Here is a 27624-nt window from a genome sequence, read left to right as displayed (position 1 = left end):
ATAATGTTTTAGAAAGAATTAAGAACTTGAAAATAGACAGCAGTTGGGCCGGATGATATCCACCCGAGGGTCCTCAGGGAGATGGAACGTGCTGTGCGAGCCCCTGGCCTGTATTAATAGCTCACTGCACTCTGGAATGGTTCCTGTTGACTGGAGGCTAATGTAGTCTCCAGCTTTAAAAAAGGTGACAAGACGGACTCGTAACTATAGGCCCATTAGTTTGGCATCAGTAATAGGTAAGATGCTTGAGGGGCTCATTAGGGATGCAATATATGAATGCTTGGATAAGGAGGAGAATATTAGGGACACCCAACATGGCTTCATACAAAGGAGATCACGTCTTACAAATCTAATTGTATTTTTTGAAGAAGTTACAAACTTGGTAATGAGGGAAGTGCAGTAGACATTGTCTACTTAGATTTCCAAAAAGCTTTTGATAAGGTAACGCACAAGAGGCTTCTCTATCAGACCGAAGCCTCTGGTATTAGTGGTAATATATTCAGCTGGATTGAGAACTGGCTGGCAGGATGTAGGCAAAAAGTAGTTCTCGATGGATTTGGATCTGTTTGGAGACTGGTCACCAGTGGTGTCCCGTAGGGATCGGTGCTGGGACTGTGGCTCTTTACTATTTTTATTAATGACCTGGATGTAGGTGTTGGGGGGGCATGATCTGCAAATTTGTAGATGATACTAAGATCTGTGCAAGTGTTAGTACTGTAGACAATGCTTGTCTGCTTCAGGCTGATCTTACCATGTTGGGAGATTGGGCTCACTGGCCCTGCATAACTTGGATAGGTGCAGTGTTATGCATGTGGGCAGGGCAAATGCTCAACATTCATACAACCTTCAGGGAAAGGCATTAAAGAAGTTGGAGATAGAAAGAGATTTGGGCATTCTAGTGCATACATCCTTAAAGTACATGAGCAATGCTGTGAAGCGATAGCTAGAGCAAGTAGGGTGTTGGGGTGTAGCCATAGGACAATTGAATGCAATACGAGGCATACTGCTTTGTCCTTGTACAAGACCTTGGTCAGGCCCCACTTGGAATACTGGGTCCAGTTTTCGTCTCCTCACATGGTGGGTGATATTGAGGCTTTGGATAGGGTGCAGAGGAGAGCCGCTAGACTAATTCCCAGTTTTAAAGCATCTTAGTTATCAAGATAGGCTAAAACAGTTGGGACTCTAGTGTAGACTTAGAAGTGATTTGATTGAGGTTTATTATAGATTGTGTTCCAGTTGACAGTTTGTTTCAATTAAATAGGTTAGAGAGGACCAGGGGTCATAAATTTCAGTTGTATAAGGCCAGATCTCGGTTCGATGTCACGAGGTGGTTCTTTTCCCAGAGAACAGTGGACCTCGAACAGGCTGCCTGCTCGTGTGGTGGATGCTGATTCACTAAAATCCTTCAAGCGAGAGCTGGACCTTTTTCTGGCTGGGGCGGAGATCACCTCTTACAGAAGAGAATTTAGGGCCAGAGTGATCTCCTGGACTAGTTTCGATCGCCTAGATAGGTGGGAGAGGAATTTCCCAGATTCTTTTCTCCAAATTGGCCTGGGTTTTTTAACAGTTTTTTCTCCTCTTCCAGGCGATCACATGGTTTCGGGTGGGGTGGAGCGTATATGTTGTGATACACAAGGTATCGCAATTGTGTGGGACAGGCTCAATGGACCAGTGGGTCTTTACCTGTCCGTCATTGTTCGTACGTTCGTATTTTAGTGATCTATGTACATAAATCTCTTTGGACTGCCACTGTTCCTAGCTTTTCACCATTTAAATAATATTTGGATCTATCCTTTTTTGGTCCAAAATGGATGCCTCACACTTACCTGCGTTGAAATGCAATTGCCACTGTTTTACCCACTTACTTAATCTATCAATGTCTCTTTGTACTTTTATGCTTCCGTCTACACTACTTACTATGCCACCAATCTTTGTGTCATCTTGGAAACATGGCTCTGTATTGTGTTATCTAAGTCAAAAATAAATATAATGGCCCAGTAATTCCGGTCCCAACGCATGAGTACGGATGGGGTACTCACGCGTGGGCCCGTTGGAAGGGCCGGATTTCAGCGTGCACAGCGCATGCGCAGAAAACTGGCATTTCCTCTCCTCTGAACCAAGGGGCTAAGAGGCGGTTCCCTAGCGACGTTTGAGGCAGCACGTACGCGTTGAACTTCGGTTTTTTTGACAGGTTTGTCCGTGCGTGAACGCCTCCACTTTTTACGAATGTAAAAAGCAGACGTAAGGACTTTGTTTTATAAGGTAAGTGGTCTAATAATTAAAGTTAGAAAAAATTTTCCACAGGTTTTTTATTTTTAAAGAATTTACAGTAAGGTAAGTGTATTTTTGGACCCGATTTCTTGAAAAAAAATTTTTGGCATAAATTTGAATAATTGTTTAAATTAGTTTTTTAAAGTTATTAATAGTTAATTTAATTATTGGAATGTTTTTTCAACTTTTATTTAAAGTTTAAGTAGTGTTTTGGGCGCCCGTACTTTTCATGAGTTTGACAGGTCTTATGTCTAACTCATGAATGGACTTTTGTAAACTCCCATTGGTTGCCCAGTGCTCACGTGATCCCAGCCGGCTCATCGCACTAAGTACGCCGCTGGATCACGCACGCACAGCGCGCCGGGAGCTGAACCGGGCCACAGACCGGAAATCCACGCAGGCCCAGTCTTCAAATGTCAGCGCGATATGTAAGTGTAGGTCGGGGGCTTGCACCCGCGGGAAGCCCCCGACCCGAATTTCTGGGCCAGTGAATAGTTGAGGCCCCAGCACAGATCCTTGTGGGACACCCCTAGTTACTTCCTTCCAATTCGAGTACATACCCATTATCTCTACTCTCTGTTTTCTACCACCTCACCAATCTCCTAACCAATTTTTCTTCAATTCCATGAGCTTTAATTTTAGCTAACAATCTCTTATGTGAAACCTTATCGAATGCCTTCTGGAAGTCCATATAAACTACATTGATAAACATTCCTCTGTCTACTACTTCAGTTACTTCCTCAAAAAATTCAATTAGGCTGTATCATGAGAACAGTTCAGAAAAGTAAATATACAAACCGCCTTAACAAGCTTACCTGCTTTATATACAGATTAAACGCACATTTACTGTGAACCACAACATCAACTTCTTCGTCAGGATGCCATTATACTACACCCACCAGCCTAAGACTGATAGATGCAGATTGCAACTGCATCTGGTCGCACCGCCGACCAGAGTTATACTATGGGCTGTGCACTTCTAGGTCTCACACTGAACTCAGCCAGGGAACAGCTCCACCCATGCACGTTTACACTCCAGCAATATTTGTAGCATCTTGCGAGTGCAAGCAGGAGCAGCCGCATCTTCAAAGACTCTAGAGTAAGATTGTAAAGTGCCCGACCCTGTCACGCCATCGCACTCACGTGATCTGATTCTCCCCAATGGATGATTTTCACACTATGAACTGAAGTGAATACATGAAACTCTTTACTATCCGGCACCAACGGGACTGGCGTGGTGCCGGTTTATCAAAAAGTCCGGATTACAGAGAGGTATAGTTAAAAGGTACGAGAGCTCCATACACAGCAACAAATCCAGGCTTCCCTGTTGCTTAGCAACATGTGCAGGAACTCCGGCCACAGACCAAGCGTCCCTGTTGCTTAGCAAGAAGTGCACGAACCCCAGTTACACAGCCACAGATCCAGGAACTGCCACTAATATGAAGTAAAACTTACCTGAACCTACTCCTGAATTTTGCCGGTTAACAAAGATTTCCAGTTCATTTAGGTGCCGGTTAAAAGAAAGTTTCCTGTAGCTGGTATTCACTGGGATGGAGAGTTAAATGGAACTTGGAGGGAGAGGCAAAAATAATGCTTGTTACCGCCTAATTGATGATACTGAGTTCCAAGGCTCAATATTGAGTGTGGCCCATCATTCAGGTGCAGGGATCATTCCCTGTATACACTGCGCAACTGTTTTTGGATGCACTCGAATTTCTAGGCCATTATTTCTAGCAGAATTGTAAACCTGTTCTTTTGGGATGCTTGAAAAATTTTACTGGAAATTGTGAAGATAAGAAGTCGTTCCACTAAATTTATGATGTACAACAACTACAGAAAATATTTTTGTTATGTTTACAATGTCATTAACACACAAGGCTAGAATGTAATGCAAACACTTAATGGTTTCAGTGTCATTCCTTTACCTGCTATTTTAGCAGAGGCTATAATCTAATTTTAAAAAACAAGATAGCACCTGCATTGCAGTGGGGGAAGAGTTAAACTGACATCGCTGGCAGTTTCACAGAATGGTGTAATAAAGACAACAATCTAATAGGCCTTTGTAGTAGTAAGCTTTTTCTAAGTTGCTGAGCTGGCAGCTGAGATAACCTAGCCGGACATGGAACCATCAAGAGGCCTAAGAGGATACATAGAAACATAGAAGATAGGAGCAGGAGTAGGCCATTCGGCCCTTCGAGCCTGCTCCGCTATTCAAGGAGATCATGGCTGATCATCCAAATTCAGTACCCTGTCCCTGCTTTCTCCCCATAACCCTTGATCCCTTTAGCCTTAAGAAATATATCCAACTCCTTCTTGAATATATTTAATGAACTGGCCTCCACCGCCCTCTGTGGCAGAGAATTCCACAGGTTCACCACTCTCTGGGTGAAGAAATTCCTCCTCATTTCAGTCCTAAATGGCTTACCCCTTATCCTTATACTATGACCCCTGGTTCTGGACTCCCCAGCCATCGGAAACATCCTTCCTGCATCTAGTCTGTCCAGGCCTGACAGAATTTTATAGGTTTCGATGAGATCCCCTCTCAATCTTCTAAACTCCAGCGAGTATAAGCCTAATCGACACAATCTCTCCTCATACGTCATTCCTGCCAGCCCAGGTATCAGCCTGGTGAATCTTCGCTGCACTCCTTCCATGGCAAGAACGTCCTTCCTCAGATAAGGCGACCAAAACTGCACACAATACTCAAGATGCGGTCTCACCAAGGCCCTGTACAACTGCAGCAAGACATCCTTGTTCCTGTAATCGAACCCTCTTGCTACGAAGGCCAACATACCATTTGCCTTCTTAACAGCCTGCTGCACCTGCATGCTTACCTTCAGCGACTGGTGCACAAGAACACCCAGGTCTCTGCACTTCCCCTTCTCCATATCTATTGCCATTCAAATAATAATCTGCCTTCCTGTTTTTGCCACCAAAGTGGATAACCTCACATTTATCCACATAATACTGCATTTGCCATGTTTCTGCCCAATCACCCAACCTGTCCAAATTGTACTGGAGTTTCACAACATCCTCCTCACAGCATACCCTCCCACCCAGCTTTGTGTCGTCTGCAAATTTGGAGATATTATATCCAATTCCCTCGTCCAGATCATTAATGTATATTGTGAACAGCTGGGGTCCTAGGACCAATCCTTGCGGTACCCCACTAGTCACTGCCTGCCACTCAGAAAATGACCCGTTTATTCCAACTCTCTGCTTTCTATCCGCCAACCAGTTCTCTATCCAAGTCAATACCTTGCCCCCAATCCCATGTGCCTTAATTTTGCACGATAATCTCTTATGCGGGACCTTATCGAAAGCCTTCTGAAAGTCCAATTACACCACATCCACTGGTTCTCCCTTATCTATTTTACCAGTTACATCCTCAAAAAATTCCAGTAGATTAGTCAAGCACGATTTACCTTTTGTAAATCCATGTTGACTTTGTCCGATCCTGTCGCTGCTTTCCAAGTGCTCTGCTATTACATCATTTATAATGGACTCTAGCATTTTCCCCACTACTGATGTCAGGCTTACCGGTCTATAATTCCCCGCTTTTTCCCTACCACCTTTTTTGAATAGTGGGGTAACATTAGCTACCCTCCAATCCATGGGTACTGTTGCAGAGTCTATCGAGTTCTGGAAGATGACCAGCAATGCATCTACTATTTCTAGGGCCACTTCCTTAAGTGCCCTAGGATGTAGATTATCAGGCCCTGGGGATTTATCGGCCTTCAGTCCCATCAATTTTCCTAACACCATTTCCCTACAAATACTGATTTCTTTCAGTTCCACCCTTTCATCAGACCCTATGTTCCCTGGCATCTCTGGGAGGTTATTTGTGTCCTCCTTTGTGAAGACAGAACCAAAATATGTATTTAGTTGGTCAGACATTTCTTTGTCACCCATTCTAAATTCCCCTGATTCTGACTGCAAGGGACCTACGCTTGACTTCACCAATCTTTTTCTCTTCACATATCTATAAAAGCTTTTACAGTCCGTTTTTATGTTCCCTGCAAGCTTACTCTCATATTCTATTTTCCCCTTCTTAATTAATCCCTTTGTCACAGAATCACAGAATCACAGAAACCCCACAGTGCAGATAGAGGCCATTTCGGCCCATCGAGCCTGCACCGACACATATCCCACCCGATCCCTGTAACCCCTACACCAACACATATCCCACCCTATCCCCGTAACCCCACGTATTTAATCCCCCTAACACTAAGGGTCAATTTATCATAGCCAATCAACCTAACCCGCACATCTTTGGACTGTGGGAGGAAACCGGAGCACCCGGAGAAAACCCATCCTCCTTTGTTGAATCCTAAACTGCTCCCAATCCTCAGGATTATTGCTTTTTCTGGTCAATTTATATGTCCTCTCCTTGGATCTTATGCTATCCCTAATTTCCCTTGTTAGCCACGGTTGAGTCACCTTTTTTGTTTTATTTTTATGCCAAACTGGGATGAACAAATTCTGTAGTTCATCCATGTAAGTTCTGTTCTGGCAGGAAAGTAAAACAATGAGTTGGAAGTAAAGAGGCCTAGAGAGGCAGGAAAGGAGGACATTGAGTCAGAAGTACAATGTTGATGAGACCCGATCTGGCATAAACAAAGGTCATAGGTGCAACAACAGCTTGTGGGATAACGGACATATACTTTTCCGATAATAAAGGCGGTACTTTAATGTAACGCGGCATAGGCAACCAATCAGTGAAGATGCATGCGGGCCAAGGTCCAATCAGGTAGCAGGAATTAATTTTGAATGAGCTGGACATGTGTATTGTAATGTATAAAAGTGTAGTGTTTGCTGTACCAATTTGGAAAGGTCTGGCTAAGACAGAGCAGACTGTTTCCCCACCGGTGCAATAAAGACAACTTGACTATCGATCTCAAACCTTGTGTCGAGTGTTGGTTTAAAATACTCCACAACATGCATTAAAATAGAAAGCAAGAATTTATCTACAAGGCACAAGGCAGGAGTGTAAAGGAATACTCTCCACTAGCCTGGATGAGTGCAGCTCCAACAACACTCAAGAAGCCCAGGACAAAGCAGCCCGCTTGATTGACACCCCATCCACCACCTTAAACATTCATTCCCTCCGCCACCAGCGTACCGTGGCTGCAGTGTGCACCATCTACAAGATGCACTGCAGCAACTCACCAAGGCTCCTTCAGCAGCACCTCCCAAACCCACGACCTCTACCACCAGGAAGGACAAGGGCAGCAGGCGCATGGGAACACCATCACCTCCAAGTTCCTCTCCAAGTCACACACCATCCTGACTTGGAAATATATCACTATTCCTTCATAGTCGCTGGGTCAAAATCCTGGAACTCCCTCCCTAACAACACGATGGGAGCACCTTCACCACGTGGACTGCAGCAGTTCAAGAAGGCAGCTCATCACCACCTTCGCAAGGGCAATTAGGGATGGGCAATAAATGCTGGCCTTGCCAGTGACACCCACATTCCAGGAACTGATATAAAAAAAATTGCATTTATAGGGTTTAAAAACCCCACTCCTGAGACCTGAGCACAAAATCTAGGCTGACTCTCCAGTGCAGTACCTAGTCAGAGGTGCTGTCTTTCAGATGAGGCATTAAACCAAGGCCCCATCTGCCCTCTCAGGTGGACATAAAAGATCCCTGACATGATTAGAAAGAAAAAACTTACATTTATATATGGGGTCGGAATCTGAACTCAGGGTCAAATTGGACGCCAAGGTTGCAAAGAGTCTGATTCAGCCTCAGAGAGAGAGGGATGGAGTCAGTGGCTAGGAAACAGAGTTTGTGATGGAGACTTAACAGTACTTTCCAGGTTACTGTGGCTATAGGTAATCTGCCCCCATCCCCTCCTTTTTGAGCTGTTCCTATTCATGTATAGAAAGCACAAACCACTAATCGACGGATGGCCCGCCTCCCCAATGGTCTCCTATTCTTGAGGTTCAGTTAAAAATATAACAGTCACCTTCTTGCCTACTCAATCCTTCTGTCTCTATTCTATTGTTGCATGACTTAGGAATGGTGTCTGGTTTGAATCACAGTCATAAGTTGGGCAGCAAACTGTCAATGCCCTATTGTCTTCTCTTGGCTACCGTGATGAATTGGACATCTTCACTGTAAACAGTGTCTACCCAGCCAACTCTCTGACAATGTTATTAGTTATGGCGCGATTACCTGAACCAATAAGCCTTACAATAAATGGCATAAGTTGACATGACCCTTTATCTTACAATATGTATATTCTCTGCCAAGAGCAATGAGTCAGTAATGCAGGGACCAGCTACTTTTTTTCTGGTAGCATACAGAAGAAGTCCATTTTTTGTCTTCCGATTTCCAGTTGTGACCAAGGGTCCTCACCAAGGGCATTAACCTTTCTTTCCCCTTTTCAGACGCTGACAGACCTGCCGAATATTTACACCTTTGTCTGTTTTCAGTTCAGGTTTGGAGCTTCTGCGCTTCTTTTTAGGTAAAGATGTAGATTGGCAACCTCTTGGGACCACTGTCCACATTTACGTCTCGAAGCATCTCGGGACGTTCATTTACATTAAAGGCAATTTGTTGTCAACAACAACTTGCATTTCGACAGCGCCTTTAACGTAGAAAAACGTCCCGAAGCGCTTCACTGGAGCGTTATCAGACAAAATTGTCACCAAGTTTATGAGCGCTGTTTCACCACTGCTACAAAAAAGCAGTTTACAGCCAACTTCTACTTAACTCAGTTGCCGTCTGTGCCCATGACTAGAATCCTGATTTTGTTTTCTATTGGGATCCGAGGTACTATGAGAGTTCTGCTCATTAAATTCATGGAGCCATAAAAATTGCACCACAGGAGGAGGCCCTTTAGCCCATCGTTCTTGTGACAGTGCTAGCTCTTCAACTGGAGCTGTCTGCCCTAATCCAATTTCCCTGAACATGTGCATGAGTGGTGAACATAAGAACACAAGAAATTGGAGCAGGAGTAGGCCACTTGGCCCTTTGAGCCCATTCCGCCATTCAATAAGATCATGGCTGATCTTCTACCTCAACTCCACTTTCCTGCACTATCCCCATATCCATATCCCCAGCCCTCTGGGGTAGAGAATTCCAAAGGTTCACCACAATCTGAGTGAAGAAATTTCTCCTCATCTCAGTCCTAAATGGCCGACCCCTTATTCTGAGAATGTGACCCCTGGTTCTAGACTCCCCAGCCAGGGGAAACATCCTCCCTGCATCTACCCTGTCAAGCCCTGTAAGAATTTTGTATGTTTCAATGAGATCCCCTCTCATTCTTTCAAACTCTAGAGAATATAGGCCTAGTCTACTCAATCTCTCCTCATAGGACAATCCCCCCATCCCAGGAACCAGTCTGCTGAACCTTTGTTGCACTCCCTCTATGGCAAGTATATACTTCCTTAGGTAAGGAGACCAAAACTGTGCACAATATTCCAGGTGTGATCTCACCAGGGCCCTATATAATTGCAGTAAGACGTCTTTACTCTTATACTCAAATCCACTTGTAATAAAGACCAACATACCATTTGCTTTCCTAATTGCTTGCTGTACCTGCATGTTAACTTTCAGTGATTCGTGTACAAGGACACCCAAGTCCCTCTGATCTCCAACCTTTCCCAAACTCTCACCATTTAAAAAATACCCTGCTTTTCTACTTTTCTGACCAAAGTGGATAACTTCACATTTCTCCACATTATATGCCATTTGCCATGTTCTTGCCCACTCACTTAGCCTGTCTATATCCCATTGAAGCCTCCTTACATCCTCCTCACAACTTGCATTCCCAACCCAGCTTTTTATCATCAGCAAAATTGGATAAATTACATTTGGTCCCATCATCCAAATCATTGATATATATTGTGAATAGCTGAGGCCCCAGCACTGATCCTTGCGGTACCCCACTAGTTACAGCCTGCCAACCCGAAAGTGACCCGTTTATTCCTACTTTCTGTTTTCTGTCCATTAACCAATCCTCAATCCATGCTAGTATATTACCCACGATCCCATGAGCCATAACTTTGTTTAATAACCTCTTGTGTGGCACCTTATCGAATGCCTTCTGAAAATCCAAATACACCACATCGACACAAAGCTGGGTGGGCGTGTGTGCTGTGAGGAGGATGCCGAGAAACTCCAGTATGATTTGGACAAGTTGGGTGATTGGGCAGAAGCATGGCAGATGCAATATAACGTGGATAAATGCGAGGTTATCCACTTTGGTGTCAAAAACAGGAAGGCAGATTATTATCTAAATGGCAATAGATTGGGAGAAGGGAAATGCAACGAGACCTGGGTGTCCTTGTGCACCAGTCGCTGAAAGTAAGCATGCAGGTGCAGCAGGCGGTTAAGAAGGCAAATGGTATGTTGGCCTTCGTAGCGAGAGGGTTTGAGTACAGGAACAGGAGAGATTGGGTCGATTGGGCTTGTACTCGCTGAAGTTTAGAAGAATGAGAGGGGATCTCATCGAAACTTATAAAATTCTAACAGGACTAGACAGACTAGATGCTGGAAGGATGTTCCCGATGGTCGGGGAGTCCAGAACCAGGGGTCACAGTCTAAGGATAAAGGGTAAGCCATTTAGGACAGAAATGAGGAGGAATTTCTTCACCCAGAGAGTGGTGAACCTGTGGAATTCTCTGCCAAAGAAGGCAGTAGAGGCCAATTCATTAAATATATTCAAGAAGGAGTTGGATATATTTCTTAAGGCTAAAGGGATCAAGGGATATGGGGAGAAAGCAGGAACAGGGTACTGAATTTGGATGATCAGCCATGATCTCATTGAATGGCGGAGCAGGCTCGAGGGGCCGAATGGCCTTCTCCTGCTCCTATCTTCTATGTTTCTATGTTTCACTGCTTCCCCCTTATCTATTCTGCTAGTTACAACCACAAAAAATTCTAACAGATTTGTCAAACACGATTTCCCTTTCATAAATCCGTGTTGACTCTGCCCAATCCTATTATTATTTTCTAAGTGCCCTGTTATCACATCCTTAATAATAGACTCTAGCATTTTCCCTACTGCTGATGTCAGGCTAACTGGTCTGTAGTTCCCCCGTTTTCTCTCTCCCTCCTTTCTTAAATAGTGGGGTTACATTTGTTACCTTCCAATCCGTGGGAACCATTCTAGAAACAGTGGAATTTTTGAAAATTACAACCAATGCATCTTTATAACCATTAGGAAGGCAAATGGTATGCTGGCCTTCATTACAAGAGGATTTGAGTACAGGAGTAAAGTAGTCTTACTCCAATTATATAGGGCCTTGGTGAGACCACACCTGGAGCACTGAGTACAATTTTGGTCTCCTTACCTAAGGAAGGATATACTTGCCATAGAGGGAGTGCAACGAAGGTTCACGAGATTGATTCCTGGGATGGCAGGACTGTCGTATGAGAAGAGATTGAGTAAACTAGGCCTGTGTTCTCTTGAATTCAGAAGACTGAGAGGGGATCTCATTGAAGCATACAAAATTATTACAGGGCTTGATAGGATGGATGCTGGGAGAATGTTTCCCTTGGCTGGGGAGTCTAGAACCAGGGGCCACCGCCTCAGGATAAAGGGTAGGCCATTCAGGACTGAGATGAGAAGAAATTTCTTCACACAGAGGGTGGTGAATCTTTGGAATTCTCTACCCTAGAGGGCTGTGGAGGCTCAGTCATTGGGTATATACAAAACAGAAGTCAATAGATTTCTGACTAGTAAAGGCATCAAGGGATATGGCGATAGGGCCGGTGAATGGATTTGAGGCAGAAGATCAGCCATGATCTCATTGAATGGCGGAGCAGGCTTGAAAGGCCAAAAGGCCTACTCCTGCTCCTATTTCTTATGTTCTTATATAGCCACCTCTTTCAAAACCCTAGAATGTAGGACATCAGGTCCAAGAGATTTATTGGCTTTCAGTATCATTAATTTCTCCAGTACTATTTTTTTACTAATACTAATTTCTTTCAGTTTCTCATTCTCGCTAGATCCTTGGTTCTCCACTATTTCCGTGAAGTTTTTTGTGTCTTCTTCTGTTGTTTAATTTCTCTGCCATTTCCTTATTCCCCATTATAATTTCTCCTGTCTCAGCCTGTAAGGGACCCACATTTACTTTCGCTAATCTTTTCCTTTTTACATACCTATAGAAGATTTTACAGTCTGTTTTTATGTCTCTCACTAGTTTACTTTCCTATTCTATTTTCCCTTTCTTTATTAATTTCTTGGTCCTCTTTTGCTGAATTCTAACATCTTCCCAATCCTCAGACTTACTACTCTTTTTGGCATCATTATAAGCCTCTTCCTTTGATCTAATACTATCTTTGACTTCTCTTGTTAGCCACATTTGGACCACTTTTCCTGTGGGGTTTTTGTGCCTTAAAGGAATCTATATTTGTTGTAAATTATGTATTAATTCTTTAAATGCTAGCCATTGCTTGTCTACCATCATACCTTTTATTGTAGTTTCCCAATCTACCATAGCCAACTCGCCCCTCATACCTACGTAGTTTGCTTTGTTTAGATATAAGACAATAGTTTCGGATTTAAATAATTCACTTTCAAACTCAACATAAAATTCTATCATATTATGGTCACTCTTCCCTAAAGGCCCCTTTACTACAAGGTTATTAATTAACCCTTTCTCGTTGCACAATACTAGATCTAAAATAGCCTGTTCCCTAGTTGGTTCCTCAACATATTGATCTAGAAAACTATCTTGCATACATTCCATGTATTCGTCCTTCACACTATTACTGCAAATTTAGTTTGCCCAGTGTAGATTAAAGTCCCCCATGATTACTGTATTACCCTTGTTACATGCGCCTCTAATTTCCAGGTTTATACTCTGCCCTACATTATAACAATTTTTGGGGACCTATAAACAACTCCCACCAATGTTTTCAGCCTCTTGCTGTGGCTCAGTTGATAGCACACTTGCATCCAAGGCAGAAGGTTGTGGGCTTGTGGGTTCAAGTCCTACTCCAGGGACTTGAGCACATAAAGTTAGGCTGACACTCCACTGCAGTGCCAAGGGAGTGCTGCACTGTCAGAGGTGCTGTTTTTCAGATGAGAAAGTAAACTGAGGCCCTGTCTGCTTTCTCAGGTGGACGTAAAGAGCAGGGGAGTTATCCCTGGTGTCCTGACCAATATTTATCCCTCAACCAACATAACAAAAAAAAAGATTATCTGGTCATTATCACATTGCTGTGTGCAAATTGGCTGCCGCATTTCCCACATTACAACAGTGACTCCACTTCAAAAATACTTCATTGGCTGTAAAGTGCTTTGAGATGTCCGGTGGTTGTGAAAGGCGCTATATAAATGCAAGTCTTTCTTTCTTTTAGCTCCACCCAATTCTATTGTTTCTACTTCTTGATTTTCGGAGCTAAGATCCTTTCTCTCTACTGTCTTTATCCCATCCTTTATTATCAGGGCTACCCCTCCTCCTTTTCCATTTCACCTATCTCTTCTAAAAGTTAAGTATCCTGGAATATTTAGTTCTCAACCTTGGCCACTTTGCAACCATGTCTCTGTTATGGCTATTAGATCAAACCTGTAATTTCTATCTGCTTTATTAATTCATCTATTTTGTTGCGAGTGCTTCACGCATTCAGATATAGTGCCTTTGGCTTTGACATTTAACAATCAGGAAGGACAGGCAGGAAGGAAGGGGAGGTGGGGTGGCTATGTTAATAAAGGAAGGAATCACTGTAATACAGAGAAATGATATTAGGTCAAAGGATCAGGATAGTGAAACAGTTTGGGCGGAGATAAGGAATAATAAGGGGAAAAAAACACTAGTGGGTGTAGTCTATAGGCCTCCGAACAGGTGCAACTCTGTTGGATGGAGTATTAATCAGGAAATAGTTGAGGCTTGTAATAAGGGAACAGCTATAATTATGGGGGATTTTAACTATCATATTAACTGGACAAATCAAATTGGGCAGGGCAGCCTTGAGGATGAGTTCATTGAGTGTATTAGGGATGGGTTTCTTGAGCAGTATGTAACTGAACCGACCAGGGGGCAAGCAACCTTAGATCTGGTCCTGTGTAACGAGACAGGATTCATTAAAAATGTCCCAGTAAAGGATCCCCTTGGAATGAGTGACCATAACATGGTTGAATTCCATATTCAATTAGAGGGTGAGAAGGTTGGATCTCAAACAAGCGTGCTGAGCTTGAATAAAGGAGACTATGAAGGTATGAGAGCAGAATTGATTAGAGTGGACTGGGAAAATAGATTAAAGGGTAAGACGGTACATGATCAGTGGTGTACATTTAAGGAGTTATTTTACAACTTCCAAAAAATATATATTCCACTGAGGAAAAAAGGGTGTAAAAGAAAAGATAGCCATCCGTGGCTAAGTAAAGTAATTAAGGATAGTATCCGACTAAAAACAAGGGCATATAAGGTAGCCAAATCTAGTGGGAGGATAGAAGATTGGGAAGTCTTTAAAAGACAGCAAAAAATAACTAAAAGATTGATTAAGAAAGGGAAGATAGATTATGAAAGTAAATTAGAAAAAAATATAAAAACAGATAGCAAAAATTTCTATAGTTATATAAAAAGAAAAAGGGTGGCTAAAGTAAATGTTGGTCCCTTAGAGGATGAGACCGGGAAATTAATGGTGGGAAACATGGAGATGGCAAAAACGCTGAACAAATATTTTGTATCAGTCTTTACGGTAGAGGACACTAAGAATATCCCAACACTGGACAAACAGGGGGCTCTAGGGGGGGAGGAGCTAAATACGATTAAAATCACTAAGGAAGTGGTACTTGGTAAAATAATGGGACTCAAGGCGGATAAATCCCCTGGACCTGATGGCTTACATCCTAGGGTCTTGAGCGAAGTGGCGGTAGGGATTGTGGATGCATTGGTAATAATTTTCCAAAACTCCCTGGGCTCAGCAAAGGTCCAGGCAGATTGGAAAACTGCTAATGTAACACCCTTATTTAAAAAGGGTAGTAGGCAGAAGGCTGGAAACTATAGACCTGTTAGCCTAACATCTGTGGTTGGTAAAATTTTAGAGTCCATTATTAAGGAGACAGTAACAGGATATTTGGATAAACATAATTTAATAGGACAAAGTTAGCATGGTTTTATGAAGGGGAAGTCATGTTTGACAAATCTGCTTGAGTTCTTTGAGGAAGTAACATACAGGGTGGGTAAAGGGGAACCAGTGGACGTAGTGTATTTAGACTTCCAAAAGGCATTTGACAAGGTGCCACACAAAAGATTATTGCTCAAGATAAAAAATCACGGGATTGGGGGTAATATTCTGGCATGGGTGGAGGATTGGCTATCTAACAGCAAGCAGAGAGTTGGGATAAATGGTTCATTCTCAGACTGGCAATCAGTAACTAGTGGTGTTCCGCAGGGGTCAGTGCTGGGTCCCCAACTCTTTACAATCTATATTAACGATTTGGAGGAGGGGGCCGAGTGTAACATATCAAAGTTTGCAGATGATACAAAGATGGGAGGGAAAGTAGTGAGTGAGGAGAACATAAAAAACCTGCAAAGGGACATAGACAGGCTAAGTAAGTGGGCAGAGATTTGACAGATGGAATACAATACTGGAAAATGTGAGGTTTTGCACTTTGGCAGGAAAAATCATAGAGCAAGTTATTATCTTAATGGCAAGAAACTGGAAAGTACTGTAGTACAAAGGGACCTGGGGGTCCTGGTGCACGAAACTCAAAAAATTAGTATGCAGGTGCAGCAAGTGATCAAGAAGGCCAATGGAATGTTGGCTTTTATTGCTAGGGGGATAGAATATAAAAACAGGGAGGTATTGCTGCAGTTGTACAAGGTATTGGTGAGACCGCACCTGGAATACTGCATACAGTTTTGGTGTCCATACTTAAGAAAAGACATACTTGCTCTCGAGTCAGTACAAAGAAGGTTCACTCGGTTAATCCCGGGGATGAGGGGGTGGACATATGAGGAGAGGTTGAGTAGATTGGGACTCTACTCATTGGAGTTCAGAAGAATGAGAGGCGATCTTATTGAAACATATAAGATTGTGAAGGGGCTTGATCGGGTGGATGCGGTGAGGATGTTCCCAATGATGGGTGAAACTAGAACTAGGGGGCATAATCTCAGAATAAGGGGCTGCTCTTTCAAAATTGAGATGAGGAGAAACTTCTTCACTCAGGGTACTAGGTCTGTGGAATTTGCTGCCCCAGAAAGCTGTGGAAGCTACATCATTAAATAAATTTAAAACAGAAATAGACAGTTTCCTAGAAGTAAAGGGAATTAGGGGTTACGGGGAGCGGGCAGGAAATTGGACATGAGTCTAGGTTTGGAATGGTCATGGCCCTGTGGGTAGTGGAGCGGGCCCAGGGGCCATGTAGCTTGGTCCTGCTCCTAATTCTTGTGTTCTAATTCTGTATTAGATTTCAGGAGATGGTTCTATTCACAGGGATTAGTGGAGACATCGAGCAGGCTGCCAGCTAAGTGTCCTTCAAGAGTAAATTGGGCCTGTTCCTGGCTGGGGTGGAGATCACCTTTTACAGAAGGTAAGTACTGTAGGAAATACAGGGACAGAGTGATCTCCTGGACGAGTTTCGATCGCCTAGATGGGTCGGAGCGGAATTTCCCAGATTTTTTCTCCCAAATTGGCCATTGGGTTTTTTATCTGGTTTTTCGCCTCTCCCGGGAGATCACATGGGTTCGGGTGGGATGGAGAGTGATAGAAGATTTGAGGTTAGGATCAGATCAGCCATGATCTTATTGAATGGCGGAGCAGGCTCGAGGGGCCGATTGGCCTACTCCTGCTCCTATTTCTTATGTTCTATGTTCTTATGACATTTTTCTCTTTTTCCCTGATGTCACCTTAGTCACTGATGTCCTATTACCTTTGTTACTCGCTCTGTCCCTTCCTGACCCACTCTGCTTATTTTTACCCAAAACTCTACTCTGCTCTAGAGCCTTGACATTTCTCTCACTGCTTTTAAATTTACTCTTTCCTGAATCCTCCCGCCCCCCCCTTCATTAGTTTAAAACCCTGTCTACTGCCCTAGTTATTCAGTTCGCCAGGACACTGGTCCCAGCCCGGTTTAAGTGGAGCCCGTCCTAATGGAACAGCTCCCTCTTTCCCCAGTACTGGTGCCAGTGTCCCATGAACTGAAACTCCTTCCTACCACACCACTCTTTGAGCCACACATTTAAACCTCTAATCTGTTTGTCCCTATGCCAATTTGCACGTGGGCCAGGTACCAATCCAGAGATTATTACCTTTGAGGTTCTGCTTTTTAATTTGGATCCTAGCTCCTCAGGCTCCCTCAGCAGAACCTCATTCCTAGTTCTACCTATGTCGTTGGTTCCTACGTGGACCACGACAACTGGATCCTCCCAATCCCACTCCAAGTTCATCTCCAGCCATGAGGCAGACAACACAACCTTTGGAACTCTTAGTCGCGGCTGCAGAGAACAGTATCTATCCTCCTGACTATACTGTCTGCTACCACAACTACATTCCCTTTCACTCCCCCCACATGAATGGCCTCCATGGTGCCATGGTCAGCTTGCTCATCCATCCTGCAGGCTTTTCCTGCAGGTGTGAGTTGCAGTCACACCTGTCCCTGACCACTAACCAGACCTGTACCACTACCTAACCTAAGGAGTGTGACTGCCTCCTGGATCAAAGTGTCCAGGTAACTCTCCCCATCCCCGATGCCCCGCAATGTCTGCACCTCTGACTCCAGCTCAAAAACTCTGAGCTGAAGTTCCTCAAGATGAAGGCACGTACTGCAAACGTGTTTGTCCGGGATCACAATGCTCTCCACAATCTCCCACATGCTGCAGTTGGGCACACCACCTGCACTGCCATCCCTATATGGCCTTGTTTTATTTAATTAAATTTAATTAAATTTGTATTTAGGTAACTTAGTTTGCAGTTTAGTTTCTTGACTACTTACTTGATCTAGATTAAGTTAAGGGTACTGAAATTAAATATCTACCTGTAACACAAAGCACTACAAGTAGTGGAGGCAAAAAGCAGCAACTCCTTCCCCCATTTACCAGAAATTCCCACTCTTTCCAAATTCCCAAATAAAACACTCTGTTCAAGTCCACTCCATTTAATCTCACTCTGTGCAGACCACTCTGTGCATAAACTATCGGGAATTTGCAGAGTTAATAGGTTGGTTAATGATACATTATCACTGACCTTAAAGTGGAGCAGAACATACGAATACATAGGATTACATACATAGGATATACAGCACAGAAACAGGCCATTCGGCCCAACCAGTCCATGCCGGTGTTTATGCTCCACTCGAGCCTCCTCCTGTCTTTCCTCATCTAAATCTATCAGCATAACCCTCTATTCACTTCTCCCTCATATGCTTATCTAGCCTCCCCTTCAATGCATCTATACTATTCGCTTCAACCACTCCCTGTGGTAGCGAGTTCCACATTCTCACCACTCTCTGGGTAAAGAAGTTTCTTCTGAATTCCCTATTTGATTCCTTGGTGACTATCTTATATTGATGGCCTCTAGTTATGCTCTTCCCCACAAGTGGAAACATTCTCTCTGTATCCACTCTATCAAAATGTTTCATAATTTTGAAGACCTCTATTAGGTCACCCCTCAGCCTTCTTTTTTCAAGAGAAAAGAGACCCAGCCTTTTCATCCTTTCCTGATATGTATACCCTCGCATTTTTGGTATCATCCTTGTAAATCTTCTCTGCACCCTCTCCAGAGCCTCTACTGTACTCATGAGTGCGACTGTCACAGAACCCCACCCACCCACCCCCCAAGCAAGACCCCAGAAATGCTGGCAGTTGCTGGTGGACTGAGGGGGCCATTTCAAGCCCCTGTAAAAAAAAAATTCTGGCCCTCTCATCTTCAGGAGTTCAGGCCCTGAGCCACCATGGGGGCCCCACTTCAGCTATGTTTGGCCAAGTGAGACAGGACTGCGGTATTCTAGGGCATTGTCGGTGATTGATAGTGAGCACTCCATGTTGGGAAAACAGAACAGCAGCAACAACTTGAATTTATATGGTGCTTTTAATGTAGAAACAAATCCCAATGATTCATTGAGACGTACTGTAAAATGGACACCAAGGAGAGATTATAAGGGGTGACCAAAGGCTTAGTCAAAGAGGTAGGTTTTAATTATGGTCTTAAAATGGGCATCAAAAGGTGTCATCCATGGCTCAGTGGTAGAACTCTTGCCTACTGAGTCAGAAGGTTGTGAGTTCATCTCATCCCAGAGACTTGAGCACAGAATCTAGGCCGACACTTCAGTGAGGTAGTGAGGAAGTTCTGCACTGTTGGTGGTGCTGTCTTTTGGATGAGTTAAATCGAGTCCCCATCTGCTCTCTCAGGTGGATGCAAAAGAACCCATGGCACTATTGGAAGAAGAGCAGGGAAATTCTCCCCGATATTGTGGCCAACATTCATCCCTTAACCAACATCACTAAAACAGATTATCTGGCCATTATCTCATTGCTGTTAGTGGGAGCTTGCTGTGTGCAATTTGGCTGTGGTGTTTCCTACATTACATTACAACAGTGCTTTGGGACGTCCTGAGATTGTGTAAGCTGCTATATAAATGCAAGTTCTTTCTTTCTTTTCTCTGTATCTTGATATGGGGACTCCTAAACATGGTGATGTTTCCATGCCTATCTGAAAATGTCCTAATGAGCACACGTCCAAGAACTGATGTAATCTAACAGAATAAGTTGAATAAAAAAACTCAGAGGCTTTAATGGTTAAAATTTCTTTGAAATGGTCTTTCATCTGTTTAATGTGATGTTTTAAATAATATTAAGATAAACAGAAGATGGAGAGTTGCCAAGTTACAGAAATGAATTGGACCAAATCCCAATTTACTCTTCTTTATCCCCATAAAAATACATTTCAGGAGTTTGATTAAAATCACCCGTTATGTGATTTATTGGGCTACTGCTAATTTTATACAGTTTTATTATTATTATAGGATTTAAAAAAAAGAAATGCTTGCTTTAATACATCGTGGCACTACGCCATCAAAATATCTCAAAGTGTTTATCATAGTGAATTACTTTGTGAAGCAGTGAAGGGAAGCGTGGCCAATCATTTTCCACCAGCCGCATCCCACAAACAGCCACGCGATGAATTGACCAGTTAATCTGTTGTTTTTGCTGGTATTGATTGAAGGAACAATGTCGAATTTTCTCCAAATAGTATTGCGGGATCTTTAACCATCAGCCTGAACAGGCAGACTAGACCTCAGCTCAGCAGCCCATCCAAAGAAGAATGCAAAGATCGCAGCGTGCTGCAGTCACGGGGCAAAATGTCATGTCGTTTAGGGAGAAAAAAAAACAGTCAGCCTGGAAACAGACCGAGTGATATCCTCAGATCAGCCCAACAAATGACAAAAGAACCCGGGAAATTAGGAGAATTTTCTTTACACTGCGAGTTGTTATGCACTGCCTGAAATTCAGTAGCAACTTTCAAAAGGGAATTGGACATAAACTTGACGGGGAAACAACTGCAGGGCTATGGGGAATGAGCAGGGAATGGGACTAATAGGATAGCTCATTCAAAGAGCCAGCATAGGCACGATGGGCTGAATGGTCTCCTTCTGTGCTGTGTGATTCTATGATACACTGCAGCAGTCATTCCCCAGTCAAATTTCATTGTGCTATTTATTTAATAAGTATCGGCGCGTTATTCTTTCATTACTGAGAAGCCCCAGGTCAAGGTCCAGATTGCAGGACACCGCCATGGTTCAGAAAGAGCTTTTTTAAAAAGGTGAGACGAATCAGGAAGTAGTGACTAGGCAACACCAAGCTTGGGTTTCAAAAAACATGGAGGCTGTAGGTGGAAAGGAAGACTGAGTTGTGAGGTACATTCCTTAAGAAATGAAATAATTAATGCATTAACGCCAGAAACCTGCCTGAGGTATCTCGGGTAAGGAACTTCAGTGCTGCGTTGGTCCTGTCAGTGCTGTGTAAATACATATGGTACCCTAGTGCAAAATTCCAATAGGTCCAGTTAAGCGGGTTTAAGTTCCACTCCAGAGACTTGAGCACATAATCCTGTGCTGACACTCCAGTGCAATACTGAGGGAGTGCTGCACTGTCGGAGGTGCCGTCTTTCAGATGAGATGTTAAACCGAGGCCCCGTGCGCTCTCTCGGGTGGCAGTAAAAGATCCCACGCGACTATTTCGAAGAAAAGCAGAGGAGTTATTCCCCGTGTCCTGGTCAATACTTACCCCTCAACCAACATCACTAAAACATTATCTGGTCATTTATCTCATTGCTGTTTGTGGGATCTTGCAGTGCACGGTGGCGTTTCCTACATTACAACAGTGACTACGCTTCAAAAGTACTTCATTGGCTGTAAAGTGCTTTGGGACGTCCTGAGGTTGTGAAAGGCGCTATATAAATGCAAGTCATTTTTATATGAAATTCCTCAGTCCCCTACTTTAATAATTAAATTAAATTAAAATTAATTTGCATCCCAAAGCCAAAAATAGCACAGCGTAAAAGCAGAATTTTTTTTTTTAGGCTACTGTATTTTGAAAATCTAGCAATGTCTGTGTTCCTTTTTGAAACCAGTGCAGTTGATTTAACTCTGATAAAAGCTAGCATTCACTGCAGGGCTTCTGACAAATCATGAGCTTACTGGCCAGAGTTTATTGTTTTGTGACAGCTACGCCAGGGATCGAAATTGTGGAGCTGGGACATGCATCCTTGCATCTGCCTGTGCCTTAATCCCCTCAGCTCAGTAGAGAGAGATTGTCAAAACCACCAGAAAAAGCGAAGCAGCTGCCACAACACCTATATTTCTCCCATACCTTGCGCAAGTGTCCATACTTCAAGGATGAGTCTAACTAGGAGCGTCTAATACCTCTTAATGTCTCTTCACTTTTTTGTTCTCTCATCCCCATTTCCCAGCCCCCAAACTGGCCTTTTAATCTGTTTCATTTCCTGTGTTTTTTCTCAGTCCTGACGAAGGGTTTCGACCTGAAACGTTGACTCTATTTCTCTCTCCACGGATGTTGCCTGGCCTGCTGAGTTTTTCCAGCATTTTCTGTTGTTATTTCTTAAATTATGGTATTGAGGAGGGGAAATTTTTCCTCTTTCACTCTTGGACATGGGGGGCATCACACGGGCAGAGCGCAAGTGGCAAAGTCGAGCATAAAGAACTGCACTCCCCTGATGTAGCCTGTTCAATCTTCTGTCTATTGTAGTTAATTGGACAGGATATGTTGCCAATGTGCTGCTTTAGACTCAGCGCTACAGTGGAAATATCTGCCCCTAAATCAGTGTGAGGCATTCATCCTATTTTAGACATTGTCAAAATAAATAATTTGAAGATGGCAGTCAGATTTTCTCCTTACTATGCCTCAGTGAAGTGTCTTGGAACGTTTTTCTGAAGACACTATGCAAGTTGTTGTCATGATTCCTTCACATAACTTTCACTTACTAAATATGCCTTTCAATTTTTTATGCATATATTTATATATATAATAAATACTACTACATCCACATATATATATGAGAAAGAGAAGGCTCAGGGGAGATGTTATTGAAGTATTCAAGATTCTTAATGGATAGATAAGATTGAATCATGATAATATGTTCAAGATTGCCACAAGCTCCAGAACCAGGGGACACGGGCTTAAGTGTAGAAGAGGGAAGGAAGACAGACAGTTTAGATGGAACTGCTTTATGCGGAGTTGCGATGAGCATGTGGATAAGACTGTCCAAGGGAGTCAGTGGGAGCAGATACCTTGGGAGTTGGATTGATATTTAAGGAAGTGGGCGATTGAGGGTACAGTCACTCCTTGCAATTCAGCCATTTTTGGCACAAAACAATTGGATTATTGGTGAATTTGAATTAAGCAATTTGAATTAAGAGCATTAATTTTAGCCAGACAAATGCAGAGTTTTTTCTAGCCCTGCACTTTCTTATGTTCTTATATTCACTGTGTATTCATGGTTATTTCAGTGCAAACTGGACTTGTGATATTTTAGGTATATAACAAATGGCTTTTAAGATTTCCTATTAAATTATACAACAGGTATATTATTTAATTAAGATTTAAGATAAGAGCAGTAAATTTACTTTGCTCGTTATGGATTTCATACTTTCCATTTAAAACAATTTAGCATTCAACAGATGCCCACATAAATAGCAATGAAGTATCAGCATCAATAGGACCCAACGATCAGTTAATATCCTTGGGTAACGCATTGATTTATGCGTTCATGTTCCCTTCTGCACATTATTATAGCACAGTTGTTAATCTGTTTACCAGATCTCACTGTCAACGGGGTTGACAACTGCATGAGCATAGCGCACAGGGGAATTATACGCAAAGTTGTTAACCAGTGATGGTAAATATTTGGAGACAAGTATTTGGTACATAGAGAGATAATATAGGTGGGATATCTTACCAGGAATGGACCCCAGCAAATACAGGAGACGCACATTATGGTCACTAACTGGATCAACATTTCTACATGGTGAGATTTTCCTTTCCTGTGGGGTTTGCTCTTGACTCGAGCTCTCACCAAAGCCACGCCACTAATCGTATTGCACAGCAAGGAAATGCCAAGGGCAGTCAACCCCAAAGAGGAGAACAGGAGCAGGATCCCGCTCTCCATCCCAAATGTAACGTTTTGCGTTTTTATGAAGCACCAAGTCTGAGTGCACTGAACTGTATATTCTCCAAAGTGCAGGTTGGGGAGCAAAGCGATGCACAGTGCAAACAGCCATGTGGAACCCACGATAAACATGGCACATCGGGTGGTCATCTTGGTAGAATGAAGAAGAGGCTGTGTGATGCCCACGCACCGCTCGATTGCCATGACACTGCCGAGGAACAAAGCTGAGAGGCCAAAGAAAACCATGCAAGTTCCTAAAAACGGACAGAGATACCCTGAGGGGTCAATGGTCTCCCAGTCCTTCTCCAGTGCATAAACTCTGATCGTTATTGCCCCATTGATGAGATGTCCCAAACAGTCTGTAAAGACCAGACCACTGGCAAACAGCAGGAAGGACGCTCTCCATTTCTGTCTGAGCCTGTTGTAGGCTTTCACCAGAATCACTAGGGCGACGCTATTCGATAGGATCCCAATGGTCATGAATATAATCGGAATATCAACTGATACCGAGGCTTTGGCGCATGTGTCGTTGGTTGCATTGGAAGCCAATTCTGTTGAGCTGATGTTGGGGTTAGACATTGTAAGGAAAAGGCCCGTTCATGACAGTTCATCAAAATCCACCCTGCAACATCCTTCCAGCACGGTGGTCTGCAACCAAGACGAAAGGTTAACAACGGCGCATCTTCACCGCGGACTTAGAGGGGGTGAGACTCGACTTGAGCAAGGACACAAAACCAGCGGCATCGCATCTGCCGCCGGTTTATAGCCCCGCCTGATATTTAGTTACACTGAAGCGAATGGAACTGAGTATCGGACGGGCGTATAACGGGCGGCAGGTGCGATACCGCCGTTTTTGCATCCCCGCCCAAGTCGAATCTCACCTCTGAAATTTTATTTTTTAAATACAATAAAGTTGCTAAATAAACTTACTGAATATGGACTATTCATATGGATATATGCGTACGAATACGGATACTCGCTGCCTTGATCTCCTCAAGAAATCCATGCCACAGCGTCTTTGCCTCGTTCTTTCAATCAGCGCAATGATAATCATACCCCAAAAATATGAATTAATGTGCATCAAGGCAGAGTCCCGGTGCAGCTGAGGGGATAGGTGTGATGTGCTGAAGCCAATTCTGAACTTTAAAAAAAAATAAGAAATCAAACTAATTTGCGATAAGCAGGTGAGGGTAAAAAAGCTGAAGTGTGAGTTTTGAGATTTGGGAAAGGCACGTCTGTAATTTGTTAATATACAGCAGTAACACGGGCTCCGGGTGGGTGATTCTTGTTTTTGAATAGCTCGGCTTGTGTTGGGCGTGCCAGTGCGAATTCAACCGCAGTCTCAGACTAAGCTGCCATCGAGTTAGCAATACTTGGGTTTAAAATAAAGTTTATTTTTTTTAAATCTTCCATTAACTCTCTGGTAATCTGCAGAGGGGGAGATGCTCCAAGGATAAAGTTTGTGTTTTTTTTTTAAACCCGTTAGTGTGACTCCTGGGGGAATATATCAGACATAAAAGCCAGAGAGAAATGCAGACACGTCCACAGAGGCTGCCTGGCCTCAATGGGAACCTCGTTATGTTTTAACCCAAATACCCGTTTTAAAACAGAAATCCGCACTGGCCATGCCCCGGAATTCAAAATTCAACAGGAATAGCACGAAATTCACTCACTTCATCAGTTTGCTGCACAAAAATGTTCTCATAATATTTTTGGCAATCTCTTTGTAATCATAATTCCCACACTCCTTGATAAAACTTTCTGGAGATTCCACCTATTCATTTTTTTGGACAGCTTATCTCAATTTTCTAAAAACTTGTGCAACAAAAAGGAAACCCCAATACTTACTGTTACAGTTCACACACACACCAGACTGACAGATCCCACAGCGCAGCGACTCTGAGTGGCGTTGCAGGAAATGTAGACGCTGAACTGGTCTCCCAGCCAGTGCACAACTTGTCTGCTTACTTCACTGCAGGTCGTGTCCAACACACTGGGGCCAACAGCTGTCAGGACCGCCCCGTTCCCTCGGAGACTGCTCACTCCACCTCCTGCACCAGCCACTGACAAAACTAGGAGTGCAGAGAGAGGGAAAAAAATTAAATACATTAAAAAAAAATTTTTAGTTAAAAAATACATATTTTAAACAAACATTTAATTTTTTGAAAATAAAATTCAAGTTTTTTACAGGGCTAAAAATAAACTTACCTTTTTAAAAAGTATTTTTAAATGATAAGAAAAAGTATTTTAAAAACTTGTAAACTCTTAGGCCTAGAAATTCAGTTGGGCGCGCCAGCCGTTAGCGCCTTAGGAGGAGTAGATCTCGAGCGCTAGGCGCTTAGCGCCCGGGCGCAGCGCGATCTGCGCCTCGCCCCAACTTCAGTACACATTTAGCGCCGGCGCAAAGTCTTAGCGCACGCCCTGCTGCACGCGCAGATCATGACGTCATTTACTAGTGCAACGCCCTTTGTGCGCCCCGAACCGGAATTTCACTCGCGCCGGGCCATTGTGCGCCGGGCGGCCCTAACGACTGTGAAGTGGAACGGTACACAGCCGAGGCGGGCCGCGGGGAGCGCTAATTAAAGGGCACTTACCCTGCACTATAAAGGGCAGCCATTTTGCAGCATTCACTCTTGTGCAACGGTTTTTTGGAGAGAGACCAAGGAGGAGAGCTTACTGGTTTGGACCAACACTAGGACAGGTATTTTTGGCTCAGGCCAGAGCTTAGCAATTATCTTTGCCTTCATTGAGAGCTCATTGTTTGCCAGCAAATAATGGGGGCTGCATTGGGTGTCAACACTGACTTTCAGCCTTATGCCAGAAGGGCTTACAGACGCCGTGAGAGAGTGGCAGCCCTGGCTAGACGCAGAGGGGGCAACAGGCGTCACCAACTGAGGCCTTACCCACCCAGGGTATACCGCCAGCAATCCTCCTATCTGACCATGTCTGCCGCGATGTGTGTAAGGAGGCTGCGATTCAGAAGGGAGGTGGTTGCAGACATCTGCCAGCTGCTTCAGAGAGATCTGCAGCCACAGCTGATGCGCAGGACGTCTCTGTCGGTGGCAGTGAAGGTGACGGTGGCTCTCAACTTCTATGCCACCGGCTCCTTCCAATCCGCTGCTGGGGACATCGCTAACATCTCCCAGTTCGCCGTGCATTGCTGCATCTGCCAGGTGACCGAAGCCCTTTTCAGAAGGAGACATCAATTCATCTCCTTCCCCATGACCCTGGACAAGCAGCAGCAGCGTGCAGTGGGGTTTGCAAGAATAGCGGGCTTCCCCATGGTGCAGGGCGCCATTGACTGCACGCATGTGGCTTTGCGGGCACCTCTGGAGCATGCCGAGGATTACCGCAACCGGAAGGGCTACCATTCCCTCAACGTACAGCTGGTGTGTGACCACAGGCAGCGCATCCTAGCTGTCAATGCCCGCTTTCCAGGCAGCAGCCACGATGCCTTTATCCTGCGACAGACAACTGTGGCTGACATGTTCCAGGCACAGCCTCCCCCAAGAGGATGGCTTATCGGGGACAAAGGCTATCCTTTGTGTACCTGGCTCATGACCCCGCTCCGCGCGCCCACGACCCCTGCTGAAGAGGCATACAACGAGAGCCATCAAGCGACTAGGAACATCATAGAACAAACAATCGGCATCCTCAAGCAACGGTTCCACCGTCTCGATCACTCCGGGGGAGCCCTCCAGTATTCGCAGGAGCGAGTCTCCCAATTCATCGTCGTTTGCTGCATGCTGCACAACCTGGCTA

General features: G+C 43.9%; 1 protein-coding gene across 2 annotated transcripts in view; it reads right to left on the bottom strand.

Annotated features, from left to right (window-relative positions):
• Positions 1-25924, bottom strand: part of ptgfr (prostaglandin F receptor (FP)) — a 34312-nt gene extending 8388 nt beyond the window's left edge. The window contains exons 1-2 of one of the 2 annotated variants that reach the window (XM_085983488.1): positions 25711-25924; positions 23653-24510 (exon numbers count right to left, since the gene is read on the bottom strand). In XM_085983488.1, the coding sequence (XP_085839614.1) occupies positions 23653-24441 (789 nt within the window). In that variant the 5' untranslated portion in view covers positions 24442-24510; positions 25711-25924. Of the gene's footprint in view, positions 1-23652; positions 24511-24792; positions 25062-25710 lie in introns of those variants that run through there. The other variant, XM_085983489.1, reaches the window with a different exon arrangement.
• Between the last annotated feature and the right edge of the window lie 1700 nt (positions 25925-27624).

Source organism: Somniosus microcephalus, chromosome 3 (assembly GCF_052327205.1).
Source record: "Somniosus microcephalus isolate GS21.2 chromosome 3, FLI_Smic_1.0, whole genome shotgun sequence".
NCBI lineage: Eukaryota > Metazoa > Chordata > Chondrichthyes > Squaliformes > Somniosidae > Somniosus > Somniosus microcephalus.
The sequence above is the reverse complement of the archived record's forward strand: the minus strand, read 5'-3'. Positions and strand labels throughout refer to the sequence as shown.